The sequence below is a fragment of the Drosophila ficusphila genome, unplaced genomic scaffold (genome assembly GCF_018152265.1).
Source record: "Drosophila ficusphila isolate 14025-0441.05 unplaced genomic scaffold, ASM1815226v1 contig_286, whole genome shotgun sequence".
Classification (NCBI taxonomy): Eukaryota; Metazoa; Arthropoda; class Insecta; order Diptera; family Drosophilidae; genus Drosophila; species Drosophila ficusphila.
Genome location: NW_025064189.1, coordinates 9,918,924 through 9,933,998, shown reverse-complemented (window position 1 = coordinate 9,933,998; position 15,075 = coordinate 9,918,924). Strand labels below are relative to the sequence as shown.

Here is a 15,075-nt window from a genome sequence, read left to right as displayed (position 1 = left end):
TCGCATCAGTCATGAAATATCAAAGTGCAAATGGTCTCTGGGGGAAAGGTTGGAGTTCAATAGGTCCTCAAATGGCAAAGCTCGCCACACAATGCGCGCAAATTCAACGGAAATGTGAATAATAAATAACGATTTTATAAAGATGTAATGAATTATTGTAAAATTTCAATCCGCTAATGACCTGTGACTGCAAAAAACTCCCCACTCCCAGCCGCAGCTAAATTTGGACGTGGCAAGAACCACTCTTCGGAACCACTTGGCTTTCTTCGCCCACTTCCGCTGGCAACAAACAATGCTCGGTCATCTGCTGCCCAAACAATAAACATTAAATTAATTTCCCCGAGCGGTTTCCACCCACGCGCCTCGCAGAGAGTTCATTTTCTTGCCCCACCTTCTGAGTTATGCCGTGGCCGTGCACTTCCGGCTGGAATGGGAGACACAAGACACGAGTATGCGGGTGTCTAGGCGTTCCTCAATTGCACAAACGCAACTCGGTCGTAGTGGTCATTACCGAGGGCATAAAACTTGATTGTTCGCCTTACGACATTTGCCCGCCGTATAAATAGACGCACGTTGACTGGGTGCAATGGTTGTTGCAGTGTTGCAGCAACATGCAACCTGCAGTAACGATAGCGCCAGTTGCTTTTATGAATGAATTTCCCCGAAAGGCAGCAACATTTCCGCGGCGCATGCCCACTGTCAGGCGGCAACAATATTGCTGCGGGGCGGCAACGTGCAACATTGTTGCCAGTCGGCAGGCCGGAAAAACTAAGCGGAAAATTCGGCGGCCCAGTTGGCAGGCAGCTTTCATCGCGTTCGCGCCAGAAAAAGCGTTCGGAAAACGGATTTCGAATCACACCAAAATATCACTCATACGCACGGGAGAGCGAGTGTCCGAAACGAAACGAAAGTGAGAGTGCACCGATATTCACTAGGCACCACTAGGCCACTAAATAAATAAAAACAAAGTTCTGTTTGTTCAACTCGAGTCGGGGAAAGTGTTTGAATAATATCCCCTGCCGTATATATCAAGTGAAAACGCCTGCCAGCAGCGCATTAATTTATAAATAAATATAATAAATATGTTCTGGCGAGTGTGAGTGAACAGCATCGATAAAAAGCTTCCGAAGAATTTTTCGGAGGCGAACCGTGAAAACAGATTGGCTAATTATCTCCGCCGAAAACCCAGGAAGCCGAAGAACTTTCAGCCCCCAAAATCGAATCGTTGATCATTCCAACTCAATCGCTCTTCGCCCTTCGCTCCGAGAATCCCTTGGCATTGATTGTTGACACTCTCGCCGCAAAGATATGCAAATGGGAATATGCGAATATCTTGCGCACACACGAGTTGTAAATTAAATTTCCAAGGTAAGCTAATAAGTCTTAATAAGCCTATTAAAAGAGCAGACAAAATAACCACAAAAAACAAGGCGGAAAACGTGTGCCGTAAAACATGCGTTTTTCCCAAGAAAGCTAAATGTCAAGTGGCTTTTTTTATTGCCATCCTTGGGTGTGGAAAATCCTCATGATTTTCTTGTCGATAAGCCGCAGCATGTTGAATATTAAAAAGATTAATTTATTGCGGTGGGAGCCTCTCATGTGGCTCGTCGGGCGAAAATATTCCACAAAGGAATATTTTTATTGCCTTCGGAAGGCTGGGGAAGAGGGATTCTCTGCTGCTGACGGGTCATCCTTGGATGCAATCGGCCCAAGCTATTCGATTTCCAGCCAAGCTTGCATTCACTGTGGCTTCCTCTGCCTCTGGCTTTGATTATGACATGCGAACCCTAAGGGAAACATCGTGGAAAGAGTGCTTTATTGTATAAGGGCGCAAAATATTACAAAGGCACTTTTCAAATTCAATAAAATATGATAACAATGCAGGAAGAGTGGGGGCTTCTACTTCTGTTCTGCAATATTTATTGAAGTTGTTTGACAACGAGAACTTAAAAAAATATGTATTTATTTTTCCTTAAACAAAATATTATGAAGACTCCACCGAAATCAAAACAAATTTTATTCTTACCCATACCTAATTGGTTATTTTCAATACAATAACACTGAATCTCAAAGAATTCGAAGACGCCAAAGGCATTTTTTGTACACATAATAAATAGGAGCTAACAAATACGTAAATCAAAATAATATTTGAACTTGAACAAAATGAAAACTACTTTTTGCTGGTTGTTTGCCTTTCGTTCATACAATTTGTTTACAGGCGCTTTTCTGCAGGTAAGGCAATTTAGGCTTTACATTTTAATTAAAAGCAGAAATCTAATAAAGATGATAGCAACTTAGAAGTACTCAAGGAATGTAAATAAAAAACTTTCCTTGGAATTTCTTGGCCTCAAATAAATACTAGAGTACTTGGGGAGTAATTTTCCATGCCACATGTTTGTGTTGTACATCTAGGCCGTACATATTCGTATTCGCCCAGGTGCCGCCATTCAGATGTGTTCACAGACATTTCTCTTGTCCACAAACTGCATATTAATTAAGTAAATGCTGCAAATTCATTTGCACACGAGCTAAAAAATAAACAAGGAGAAACATGTAGATGGCGGGAAAACTCAGACTTAGCGGAAAATGGATAGCAGCCGCAATGGATTTAGCTGGCCTTGGGTTAAATGCTGCTGGCAAATAGATCTTGGGCCTTTCCCCCTTCGCTGCCACTTAACGTCGCAATGATTAAGTATACGACGCGTGGTGATTCGCAGGAAACAATGCAGCGATTATTTACCCTAAACGCAGCAATTCTGGCAACAAATGCGTGGCCCATTAAGTAGAAAAATAGGAGGTTACACAAGAAAAGGTTCAACCTTTATTGATTACCCAATCTATTTGTTTATTTTTCGCCAATAAATATGGTGTATATTCGGTACACAGAAATAATAACACAGTTATTCTACCTAAAAAATAATTATTCTTAAGCGCTTTCTTTATTGCTATAATCATATTTAATTACAGTTTACAAAAAGTAATTATAATGATTGATTTAACAATCGTAAATCAAAGGCAGAATCCCTTGTTCTTTGTGTAAAAAATATCTAAGAAGAGGCAGGCATAAATCGTTTTCCTCCGTTGAGCACTCAGCACCTGCTAGTTGAGCACTCAAATTGTGCGAGTTCCGACAATTAAGGGCTGCCGAATGCCTTTTTGGATTCGTAGGACCACGGCAGGATGCTCATTAAAACCGAAACTGCAACAGAAAAATGCAAATGACGCCGGCAATCCAAACAGAAAGCCGGGCTGGACATCCACAGCCAAAACTGGTTTGGACCAACCAGCATTTCTTTATTTCACAGCGCTTTTTCTCTGGTTCCGTCTGCCAGATTGTCGAGAGCAAAAGCCTTGAAACTGTCAACTAAAAATAAATCGCGAAGAGCTCGCTTTTCTCTCTTGCTCTACGAAATATTATAATTATAATTTTGTGTTTTCATTTCATGCCGCCAACCAGAATCTTTGACTTTTATATGTTTTCTTTTTTATTTGGCTTTATATGCTGAGCATGCGGCTAGAAGCACTCTTCTTTCTATAAATTCTGCGTTCAAAAAACACTAAATCCAAAGCTATATTTCTATAAGCAACGCAAATTCCGCTGCCACATGGAACCACAATGGAAAAGCGGACGGCAACCATAAGTTAATATACTTAAGCTGCTTAATTAAATGAGTTCGGAAAAGCGGCAGGCGAGGAGTGAAATATGACATAGGCAGAGGTGTCATCTAAAATAAGTATTTACATAATTTGCCCACGTTATTATTAGCACATTTAGTCCTCCAATTAATTAGAACCCTAAATAATAGTCAGCACCTGTTAAGCGATCAATAAAACTTTCACATCCGCATGAATCAACTTGAAAACTCTCGGTGCTGTCCTCCTAAAAAGAAAAACAAATTGCAAGCACATGACAAAATCCCAGCCAAAAGAAGTGACACAATCCAGACAATCCGGCGACCAAACTAAACACGTATTTTCCGCAAAATACAAACTGCACTCTTGAAAATCCAACAAAGGAAAACCATGCAAAATAGAGGGGAACGGGAAAATTGATCGCTGAAAAGCATTCCGCATGCAAATTGCTTTCTAAATAATTAAGCTTAACGTCTCTCACAGACTAAACAAAATTGAAACTATTTGTCACTCAACACGAAAAGTGAAAGGAAACGACGTGTCTGTTCTAATTATCCGACATTGATTTGGCCATAGAAAATGGCCATAAATAAAATTCCATTTAATTACCCACCATCGATTTTATTGCTCGGACTCTTGTAGGTGTAATTAGCACTTAGAAGAGCATTGCCAACCGTTTATTCATTAAACATTTATGCAAAAACTGGTGCTGTTCAGCAAAAGTTCGCACAACCCTTGCCCTCTGTTTTTTGAAAGCGTTAAAAGCTTAAAGTTTTTAAATGGCTCGCATGTAGATTCGAGTCAGCTTTTAGTGGTTAAGCCTCGTAATCCGAGCCGTATTTATGCTCCATTCCGCCATCAGAAGGCTGTAAAAAGCGGTTTCCCTCCACTGAAAATTGTCTAATGGTTTCGAGATTTTCCCATTTTACTCAGCTACTCAGTGATAGTCACATTTTGACTCACTTTGATTTTAATTCCCGACTTTTCCATTTTATGCATTGCATTGGGAGTATCCTAATATTATTTTCAAATTTATTTAAATTTAGCAACTTTTTAAATAACAAATCAAATGAAAACTCTTCTTACTACGAACAAATGCGAAGATGATTTAGGCTGCCCGAAAATATGGAAAGGACATTCAAGTGGCACTCATCATCCTCGAAACGGCCTTTGATGTTTGCTGTTTTTTCAGGGAACATGTGGAACAACAAAAGCCGAAAAAACGACTTTCCAAGTAACAAAGACCGAAAGCAGTGGAACCAAAAAGCCTCTTTTTTTATTTTCTTGTTTTGTTCCGCGTGACAAAAAGAAGTGGCAGGGAATTCCGAGCACCGAACTGCCGCAATAAAGCCAGCTGTGGGAAAAATTGCTGGCTAGGATAGAGTGTTTTTCTTGGCCAAGCCGAGCAAAAGCAATTTCGGGACTGGTCGTGTGGGCGATTTACCAATGTCAGGGCCGTAAAAAGAGTACGAGTATGTGTGAGTCACTCGGACTCGGGGGGCGGGGCAACTAAAACTGGACACGTGCAGGCCGTCAAGAGCGGCAGAAAGGGTCACAGGCATTAAAGATAATTGCCCTTATAATTGCTCCGACAGTTGCTGCAGGAATACACCCAAAGGCACTTCAATTCTCGCCCCTAATTGGGATAATCGCATTAGGACCTCGGGGTCAAAACAATGGGGTTTTCGTTTCTGGGGGGATGGGTTCCTGTTTAACGACACCTGCAGTCCATCGACCGCAAAGCGGCGACCACTTAACATGCAAACAACTGCGACTGCAGCGGACTCTTCCAGTTAATCAACTGCTGCCGCTCTGCACAGATAACAGATGCAAATTCACCAAATATCACGCATACGCAACGTGTGACCAGTCCGTGTGTCGTGCGCCCTTTGACCTCCATTCACTCAGGTTTTTGCATTTTGTGGTCGGCTGGGCGAAACCGCAAACATTGCAAACAGCCTCGGCCACAATTACATGTATCATGCTCGTATAATCAACGTCAGCCACTTCCGCACATTTTATTCTAGTGGAATAGCCTGGCCATAAATTACATCACAATCGCCTTTCACCTGGAAGTGTAAATTGATTTTATTATGCAATCAAGGGAATAGGTCGCACGGAAGTCTAGTCAACACTCACTGAAGGAAAAATCAATTTAGCAAGGCAATGCATTCTGATTTAATCTGCAATGTCCTATCTCAATCTGTGGAAGTTAAGATATAATTTTCTGAGGGATATCCCTTATTATATAGGACCTACCATATATTTTTCCTAAGTATCAGTTCGGTTAGCGACACAACATTGAAGGGGCGTGTGCTTTGACTGATTTGCTCGCCACTTGATGAGCTATCAGTCTCCACTCGCATTTTGGCCCCATTTTTCTGTGCCTGTTAATGTGTGACTGTCTGTGTGTCTTTGTTTGCTGGTCAAACGGATCGGGGTGTGGGTGTGCGGTCCGATTTTGGTTTGGGCCACTTAAGCCTGATTGATGTGTCAAAAATGTGACGTTCGATGGGCGCGGCGGTGTGGGAAATCGTGATATTTACACGTGGCCACGACATATTCGGGCGAGCTGGAACCCTAAATGATTTAGTGCCCACACTTGTTGCCAGACAACTCGATGAGGGGCGAGAACAAACAAGGTGAATTAAATCATTAGAGTGTGACAAACACAGGACCTTCATTAAGGGACAATGGCCAATAGAAACCGACACACTCCATTCAGCAAAACCAATTTCAATGGCAATTAGGACAATCCTTTTGGAAACCCGAAAGTGTTTCCGGCTAATTTGCTGGTAGTTTTTGTTAGCCTTTGTAATGGAGATTACTGGTTGTGGTTTACTTTGGTGAAGTGCTATCTATAATGTATTTATAAACATTGCGCTAACGAGACAGGTAATTTTATATAATCGAAAACCCGATAATAGAATGACAATAAACACGTTCAGTTTTGTCAGTATCCATGAGCTGATTACGTAACACTCCCCAAACCTAAAATAACCTAAGCCTTTTGTAACACAATTAAGTTTCTTTATAAACTAAAATGTGAAATATGAAAATGAGTAACATAGCTAGAATTTAAACAAGATTTCCCAGGGGAAAACACGGCCCATCCCCGCCATCTTGGGTTAGTTAATTTCCAAAAATGAACCTTCTAAAGTCAAGAGCGTAACTAATGGGCAAATCATTCTGAAACGTAATAACCTCGCTCTAATTATAGAACTAATTGTTACAAATTTACCTGTGAAAGCAGGCATCAATTAGACTTCCCTTAGACAACAGGAACGGGAGGCCAGCAATTGACACCGACGTTATTTATAATGCGCAGAGAAAATGTTTTGGGCCCTGCAACCTACATATATCTTACTTATTTCCGCACCGACTGCCAGGCAAATAAGTTTGTTCGAGGGAGCGGGGAAAGCTTCTTGTTGTTAATCGATGTAACCAAAGTTACCTTTCTCGGAAACACTTGACAGAAAAGCAAGACATTACTTTTTATCAAACTAATGAAAAGCCTTAATAGAGTAAAAAGTAAATATCCTAAAAGTTTTAGAAAGTTATAAAGCTAAAGTAAAAAGTTTTCTATACTATAGTATAATAGGACTCAAATTAAAAAGGTCACAACAAATGCGGAATTTTTTGGACAGTGTTCGACCAGCAAACTAAACGACCTTCCATTTTTCATTTCCTATTTTGCAGCTTAAAGTGTCGACGACGCCGGCCGGGAGCCAGGACAAAGGAGTGGTGACGACCAGGTGCTCGTGACCCCTGACCCGTGACCGAAACAGGGACGAATATTAAGTGCCCGACCCGTGGCCGCAGAATTGATGTTCCTGCGACAGCTTCCCGGCAGCCAGCTAAATGTTACGGGTTCCCGAGTAGGAGTAGTTGGCTTGCGGGCAGTCGCGTAATCGAGGAGGTGGGCCAATAGATCCCCAGCAGCCATGAGTGGGGCAGCGGTCGCCCGGCTGCTCCTCCGGCTGGAGCTGCCCTCGCCGGGGGTGATGCCTCCGCCGCCGACGGACTACGACTACGGAGGGCCGATCAGCGAGGACGAGTTCCTGGCCAGTGCGGTGGCCACCGAGGGGCCGGCGACGGTGCGCTACGACCTGTTCCCGCCGGCGAACCACAGCCTGATCCACGGGATCTTCAACCACACGGAGGTGCAGACGGACCTGCAGTACCCGCACTACGAGGACCTCGACCCCGACATCGATCCCAACTGGACGCGGATCTGCGAGGACGTGTACAACCCCCTGCTGGAGAACAACCGCGTCGAGTTCTGGGTGTGCGGCGTGCTGATCAACATCGTGGGCCTGCTCGGCATCCTGGGCAACATCATCTCGATGATCATCCTGTCGCGGCCGCAGATGCGCTCCAGCATCAACTACCTGCTCACGGGGCTGGCCCGCTGCGACACCCTGCTGCTGGTGACCTCGATCCTGCTGTTCGGCATCCCCTCCATCTACCCGTACACGGGCTACCTGTTCGGCTACTACAACTATGTGTACCCGTTCATCTCGCCGGCGGTCTTCCCCATCGGCTTGATCGCCCAGACGGCCAGCATCTACATGACCTTCACGGTGACCCTCGAGCGGTACGTGGCCGTCTGCCACCCGCTGAAGGCGCGCGCCCTCTGCACCTACGGCCGCGCCAAGATCTACTTCATCGTGTGCGTCTGCTTCTCGCTGGCCTACAACATGCCGCGCTTCTGGGAGGTGCTGACCATCACCTACGTGGAGCCCGGCACGGAGCGGGTGCTCCACTGCGTGCGGCCGTCGCGGCTGCGGCGCTCGGAGGCGTACATCAACATCTACATCCACTGGTGCTACCTGATCGTGAACTACATCATCCCCTTCCTCACGCTGGCCATCCTCAACTGCCTGATCTACCGGCAGGTGAAGCGGGCCAACCGGGAGCGCCAGCGGCTGTCGCGGTCCGAGAAGAGGGAGATCGGGCTGGCCACCATGCTGCTGTGCGTGGTGGTCGTGTTCTTCATGCTCAACTTCCTGCCGCTGGTGCTGAACATATCGGAGGCCTTCTACAGCACGATCGACCACAAGATCACCAAGATCTCGAACCTGCTCATCACGATCAACAGCAGCGTCAACTTCCTCATCTACATCATCTTCGGCGAGAAGTTCAAGCGCATTTTTTTACTCATTTTTTTCAAGCGCCGCCTGAGTCGTGACCAGCCGGATCTCATCCACTACGAGAGCTCCATCTCGAACAACGGCGACGGCACGCTGAACCACCGCTCCTCCGGCCGCTTCTCGCGGCACGGCACCCAGCGGAGCACCACCACCACCTACCTGGTGGCCACCGGGGGCCCCACCACCGGCAGTCTGTGCGCTGGTGGCGCTGGCAATAACTCCCTGAACAACGTGCGGCTCACCCAGGTGTCGGGGTCGGGGTCCGGGTCGCCGGGCCTGGTCAAGATCAAGCGCAACCGGGCGCCCTCGCCCGGCCCGGTGGTCTACTTCCCCGCCCGCGAAATGCAGCGATCTGCCTCCACCACGAACTCCTCCACCAACAACAACACCTCCATCGGCTACGACTGGACGCTGCCGGACAGCAAGAAGCTGGGCCACGTCTCCTCCGGGTTCTGATTGCGAATCTGAATCTGAATCTGATGCTCATGAGGAGGGGTGCTCGAAGGGAGTGGGTCGAAGTGCAGGGTTAGTCTAGTCCACTAGTCATGTAAATAGGAATAGCACAAGTAACCAGCCAGCTGCGGTCTAAATAATGGATGGGGAACCTCTGAAATATTTCAAAAATATTTATATTTATATCCAGCATTACCTCCTTAGTTTTTTTCAAGGGTTACCCCCAAGACACTGCTATTATTTCGACCGCAGCTGTCACAACCAACTACTAAACTGTTAAACTGTACAGAAGGCGTAAACTAGGCGCTCCAAGCGTTGCGTTTCTTTGTGATAAGCGTTAAGTGTTTCCCCCCGACTTCTCCACTACTCCTCCAAAGAACTTTACTCGTTGACGTAGCTCCTAAAAAGTTAGTTTCACAGGCGATCGGGCTGAGGAGAACTAGTTTCTTAGACTGAGAATTGAATACTGCTTTCCCGAGTTCACTTGCTCACTTGCGCCCTTTCAATCAATTGAATTTGTATCAATTTCACACTGCATTACGCCCCGCAACTTTTTCGAACCCAATATCGCCTCGCTTTTCACTGGCCTTTGGCCCAAGTTTTATTTATTAGCGGAAACTTTGGCCGAATTTAATTAATATCCTTTACAGCGCATTTCTCGGCCGAACTTGATGAATGATTTTCCTTTTCCTCGGCTGATTTGGGTTTCCCGAACTTTTCGATTCGCCCCACACTTTCCTCGGAAACTGTTGTTCTTTGGGTCAAAAAATAAGAAGGTCGGCAATCTGTCAACTTGTCAGAAAGTTTTAAAAACGCCGCTCAAAGTTCAGTCAGCTCAAAAGTTTGCCAGCATAATTTAGTCAGCCAAAAAGTCGAGTAGCTCAATTTAACAGCAACTGCAACAATAATAAACAACAAAAGAAAAGACATTTTCAGGTGTTCACAAGGGAATTATTTGTCCTGCTCCTTGGCCCTCAAAAAAAAAATAAAAATAATCCCCGCTATGGTGTAAATAAGTTACATGTAAGAGTTCTGTAAATATTTACAAGTTAGCAAGTATGCAAAGCATAAACGAAACCCAATAAATTGAACTTTAGACTTCTATTCTGAGTACCGAAGTCCAGGAGAGGGAGTCATAAATGGCAGTTTATGAGTGTTTGATGGGTGATTTATGAGTAGGAATGAATACAACACTCTCACGAGTGCGCCTGCTTCATTGTCGATAAATTTGATAATTTACTAGACATCCAATTGAATGCTCAAAGAAAAGATTTATAAATCCCCCATCACTCTGCTTGAAAACACCGATTTAGAATCCTCTTCTCCCTACGGAAAAATATACCCTAATTACTTAGATCTAGCGTAGCTTTAATATTGTATAGAAATAGCAAATACGTAATCGAAACTAAAATAAACGAATTCAACGATTGTGCAAATAAATGATGATGAGAACAGAAATGCTTTTAAAGTGCAAATAATTCAGCACATTTGGCCGCCTGATTTGCATTGATTTTCAGATTTTGCACCGCAATTACCGCAGTCGCCATAATGGCCAACCAGGCAAATAGGCAAAGTTTACTAGCCAGACGCAGTTTGGAAAATGATAACGAGCACTTAAGGCGGCCACTTGCGATTCAATTTGGCCGGTCCTGTCGGATAATTGCCAGCGGAGTGTCAGGCCGATGGAAAATCTCGGTCCTGGCCAAATCTGAGCTGGGGGATTACTGGGGAGGGGGGCTCCTGGCGCATTTGCGTATCTTATGCTAAGCACGTTGGCAGGATGTCGACTTTAGTCAAGACAGTCGAGGAGCCGGTAATAACGCCCCACAGCCCACAGCCACACAGCCCCACAAAGGAATTTAAATAATAATAACCATAACAATAAGATACAAACACACACGCACCGGGTGGATGGGGGAGGAGGGGGTGGGAGGAAGGTCGCCTGCCCAGGTGGCAAACTGCCGGAGTGAATTACGGGCCGCACGTGAGCCCCAACCTAATAACGGGGATATATACCGATCTGGATAACGGCAAGTAATTGGAACAAGGGGACCGACGGCCCATTCAGAGCGGGTATTATTGCGTGTTCCCGAGTCAGTTACACACGTTTCAGTGTGTTGCTAATATACGATTTTAATATCCCCAAATAATAGGACAGTATTTCAAGAACTAATTGAGAAAAGTCCTTTGTTCTCCTGGAGTTCCGTTTGTGTTTTTCAATGCTGTCGAGCAGTGTTTATTATTAGCTGATAAGTAATTAGATCCTGGGTTAATATTTCCCCTCTCACTTCCCTTTCGCCAAAGGTAGGCACACAATTACAGGTGACAAGCGCCATGGAATACCTTAATGCCGCGGGCTTAGCGATTCGAATCTCTTGCGGGCGCCGAAACAAAGGCGTCTAGGAACTCCATTGTTCCCCGGCGCTGAAGTGTCACCACGCTGGCGATAATAAATCAGCCCGGATAATGTCAACACCCAGTCCCCGGCGACGCAGAGTAAATACTCCTGCCTTCTGCTGATGACTTTGTCGGTGTCGCCCTAACAGTTTGATGCGTTTTTGATGCTGCACGGATTATCTTAGCCCGGCCTCGAGTGGCGATGGGCCTTGGATTGAGTGTTTGACAAACGACAAACAGTTTTTGGCTTTTTCCGACTTTTGCCACTCGGGCGTTGATGACAAAGTGTTGACCCTGTCACTCTGTTTGCTAATTAATTAGCCGTCTTTTGTCCGACCCATCGAAGCTGTGTAGCGTCAAAAATTTAATTAATGTTGGCCATGTGATTCGCCGGAATTCCGAAAGCTCAAACTTCGCACTGCCTTTTCCACACCAAACGGGGAGTCGCCGAAGACAATGGCAAACAATGCCAAACATCGGGCTTTGTGACGCCGCGTAACGAGGAGCACTTGTTCCCCATTTAATACACAACTAAATTCCCCAGGCCCCACTTTATCCGGCGGAACGACAGCGACGAGGGGAGATGGAGGCCTCCTGGCAGCTATCCCCACCCGGGATCTGAACGTTAGTGTCAAGCGAACCCAACCACGGAAATTTCGCTTCATTTCGAACTTTTTTTCCTACACCAACCACTTGAAGTAAACTGAAAAAAAATAATGAGTGGGGAGAACCAGCGATTTATGGGGGTTTCTATCAGATTTATTTTAAACTCCTCTGGAGTGTGCAGGGACTTAAAACCACCTGAAGAAATCTTCACTTATGTGGTGCTTATCTATACCCCTCATTCCTAGAATATTTCTCGCAGTGCATGTGTATGCCCATAGCATAGACACCGAAACACTCGCATAATTAGCTTTGAACGGCTCTCAATTACAGGGCGGCGCAATCTCATCCCTTCGCTGGATAGTTGACAATTGGAGGGGCAGATGCCACGAACAGAAAGCAAACACTGCTCTGTAAACAAGGCCCACATTCCGAATTGACAATAAACGACAACGAAACGACAACGAAAAATAACAATCGAATATAAATTACGCACACAACAAAAGCGGTTTCGGTGGTTTGTTCAATGCTCTTACAAACTAACTTTTATTAGTGGTTCAGTATATTTTTAGAAGCGAACACTATCTAAAATTAAAACTGACAAAATTGCTTACTCGGATTTTAGCAGGAAGCCAATACAAATAACTTAGGAATGCAGAACACAACAAAAGTACTTCTCAATTTGCTAGTCATTCGTATTCTTCATCTTTAGAATGACGTACTCGTACAATTAAGCTACGCGTCGTTATCATTTAAAAAGCACTTACGCAAGAAGAAAGAATAAAAATTATCCCAAAGTAACTTCCCTCTAAAAACTATTATGTTATGAATTTTAGATTTCGATATCCAAACCATCTGAACCAAATATTTTAAATGAAAAACCAATTACACAATACCCGTACTAAATTCGTGGAAATCCAAACGAAAAAAATATGAGATAAAGGCCATAAAAAATACAATGCCCACTAGAATCGCACATTATTTTCCCATTGACTCACAAAGAACAGCTGAAAACACACAAATAGACGAATATAAATAGACAATATTTACAAATTGTGACATTCAATAACTTGGAAACATGCTGAACTGACACCTATCGCCACCCCGCAGAAAGGACCGAGGAAAAAGGACAACAGCCTGCGAAAACCCACTTGGCGACGCCGCTAAGTACACCACACGTTTTGTGGCCCATATACTTTATATGCGGCTCCGGAAAATGTCTGGCGTGGAAAAGCGTTTTAAAAACACACCAGAGGCGTGTCCATGGCAGCCATCCCGACTGCCAGATTGCACAAGGTACAGTACAAAAAATTAGTGATGATTGTAGAAAAAAAACATTTTTACAAAAAAACAAATGCAAACGCAATTTCTTTAATTTAGATTGAAGTTTTAAGAGCTAGTGAAATATTAAAACCAAATCTAAATCATCTGAAGTCTTTCTATTTTATGAAATTGTTCTGATGCTTTTCTCTCAGTGTGGGTATTGAAAAGAGGATAGTCCTGGTGACGAGGAGTGGCATCCCAGACCGCATCTGTCGGCGACGACGGCGATGAAGTGACGAACGCCGCCGAGGATGTGGCTGTGGATGAGAATGTGGATGTTGGCCGTGTTTGTTTTGTTGCTGTTGGGACTGCAAGTGTTCGACTTTTGACAAGGGACCGAGACCCGAAAAAGGGCCCAGATTTGCGGACGACATGGGAGGCAGGCCGCTTCGGAGGTATTGATTTTATGCAGAGTCTTTGGCAGTGGTAATTTACAAGTTGAGTGCGCCTAGCAGAGGAACTCCTGCAAGTGGCCGAGGCTGGGGAGGTAGGTATCCGGCACCAGGTTCATCTGCTTCGGGTCGCCCTCCTCGAGGATCTTCTGCACGTCCTTCAGGCTGTTCACCCCGCTTCCGACCATCAGGGACTGGAAGCCGCAGTTCGCGGAGAAATGGATATCCGTCTCCAGTCTAATTAGGATGAGATTCGGTTAGAGCTTCTAAGGGTTTCCCCCACGGAAACATCACTCACGTGTCGCCCACCATCAGCGTGGTTTCCGGCTTGATGAGGCCACTCTGCAGGAGGGGAGCCGCCATCCAGGGATTGGGCTTCCCCATCACCAGCGGCATCCTGCCGGTGAGGGCCTTCATGGCCGCCAACGGGGCTGCGGCGCCCAAGACCACGCGGTTGTTGCCGATGGGGTAGGCGGCATCCAGGCAGGTGCCCAGGAATAACGTCTCCGGATTCAGCAGATAGGTGCCGGCCCGCACCAGCTTGGCCATGTTGAAGTCCTCGTCCTTGCCCACCACCACCGCCCCCACCTCGGGATCCAGCTTGAGGTCCGCCACGAACTCGTGGAGGGGCTTCTCCAGCTTCTCCGCCATGATCACGGTGGAAATGCCCAGGCACTCCAGCTCCTGCTGGATTCCGTTCTCGCCCATGACGAACGCCTTCTTCTGGAAGTTCTTGGCGCTCAGGAAGTTGGCCACCGAGAAGGACGAAGTCAGGACACTGGCTTCCTCGACCTCGAAGCCAAGGTCTTTGGCCTTCTTCGCCATATCCGTCCGCGAGATCTCCGAGTTGTTCGACACCACGAAGGTCTTTCGGCCGGAAGCACTCAGAAGGTTGAAGACATCCGCCGACCCTTCGAGGGCTTTCGAGAAGTGCCACAGGACGCCATCCGCGTCGCAGATCACGGACTCGAAGGTGGACAGCCACTGGCGGACCTTCTGCTTCGGCAGCTTCGTCAAATCGGAGCAGGTCTGCTTGAACATCACTTGCCAGTAGCACGTGTGCTTTGCAGTCCGGGTTCTGAGTGAAAACTAAAGGAAGCCTTGCTAGGATCTAATAAAGA

The 15,075-nt window shown here is 45.7% G+C and overlaps 2 protein-coding genes across 2 annotated transcripts; one reads left to right on the top strand and one right to left on the bottom strand.

Moving 5' to 3' along the window:
- The first annotated feature begins 927 nt into the window (after nucleotides 1-927).
- On the top strand, nucleotides 928-10,690 carry LOC108099215 (FMRFamide receptor). Its single transcript, XM_017202594.2, has 2 exons — nucleotides 928-1,368; nucleotides 7,333-10,690. Exon 2 carries the CDS (start codon nucleotides 7,578-7,580, stop codon nucleotides 9,240-9,242), a length of 1,665 nt encoding a protein of 554 aa, XP_017058083.1. The 5' UTR covers nucleotides 928-1,368; nucleotides 7,333-7,577; the 3' UTR covers nucleotides 9,243-10,690.
- Nucleotides 10,691-13,576: 2,886 nt separating this feature from the next.
- LOC108099018 (chronophin) lies at nucleotides 13,577-15,046 on the bottom strand. The gene is made up of 2 exons (XM_017202254.1): nucleotides 14,253-15,046; nucleotides 13,577-14,191 (listed from the first exon to the last, which is right to left on the bottom strand). The coding sequence occupies exons 1-2, from the start codon at nucleotides 14,993-14,995 to the stop codon at nucleotides 14,011-14,013; spliced, it is 924 nt and encodes a 307-aa protein (XP_017057743.1). The 5' UTR covers nucleotides 14,996-15,046; the 3' UTR covers nucleotides 13,577-14,010.
- Between the last annotated feature and the right edge of the window lie 29 nt (nucleotides 15,047-15,075).

Coding starts and splice junctions, on each gene's coding strand:
- LOC108099215 (XM_017202594.2), top strand. CDS start 7,578: ATGAGTGGGGCAGCGGTCGCCCGGCTGCTCCTCCGGCTGGAGCTGCCC.
- LOC108099018 (XM_017202254.1), bottom strand. CDS start 14,995: ATGTTCAAGCAGACCTGCTCCGATTTGACGAAGCTGCCGAAGCAGAAG. Junction 14,192..14,252: donor ACGCTGATGGTGGGCGACAC/GTGAGTGATGTT, acceptor CATCCTAATTAG/ACTGGAGACGGATATCCATT.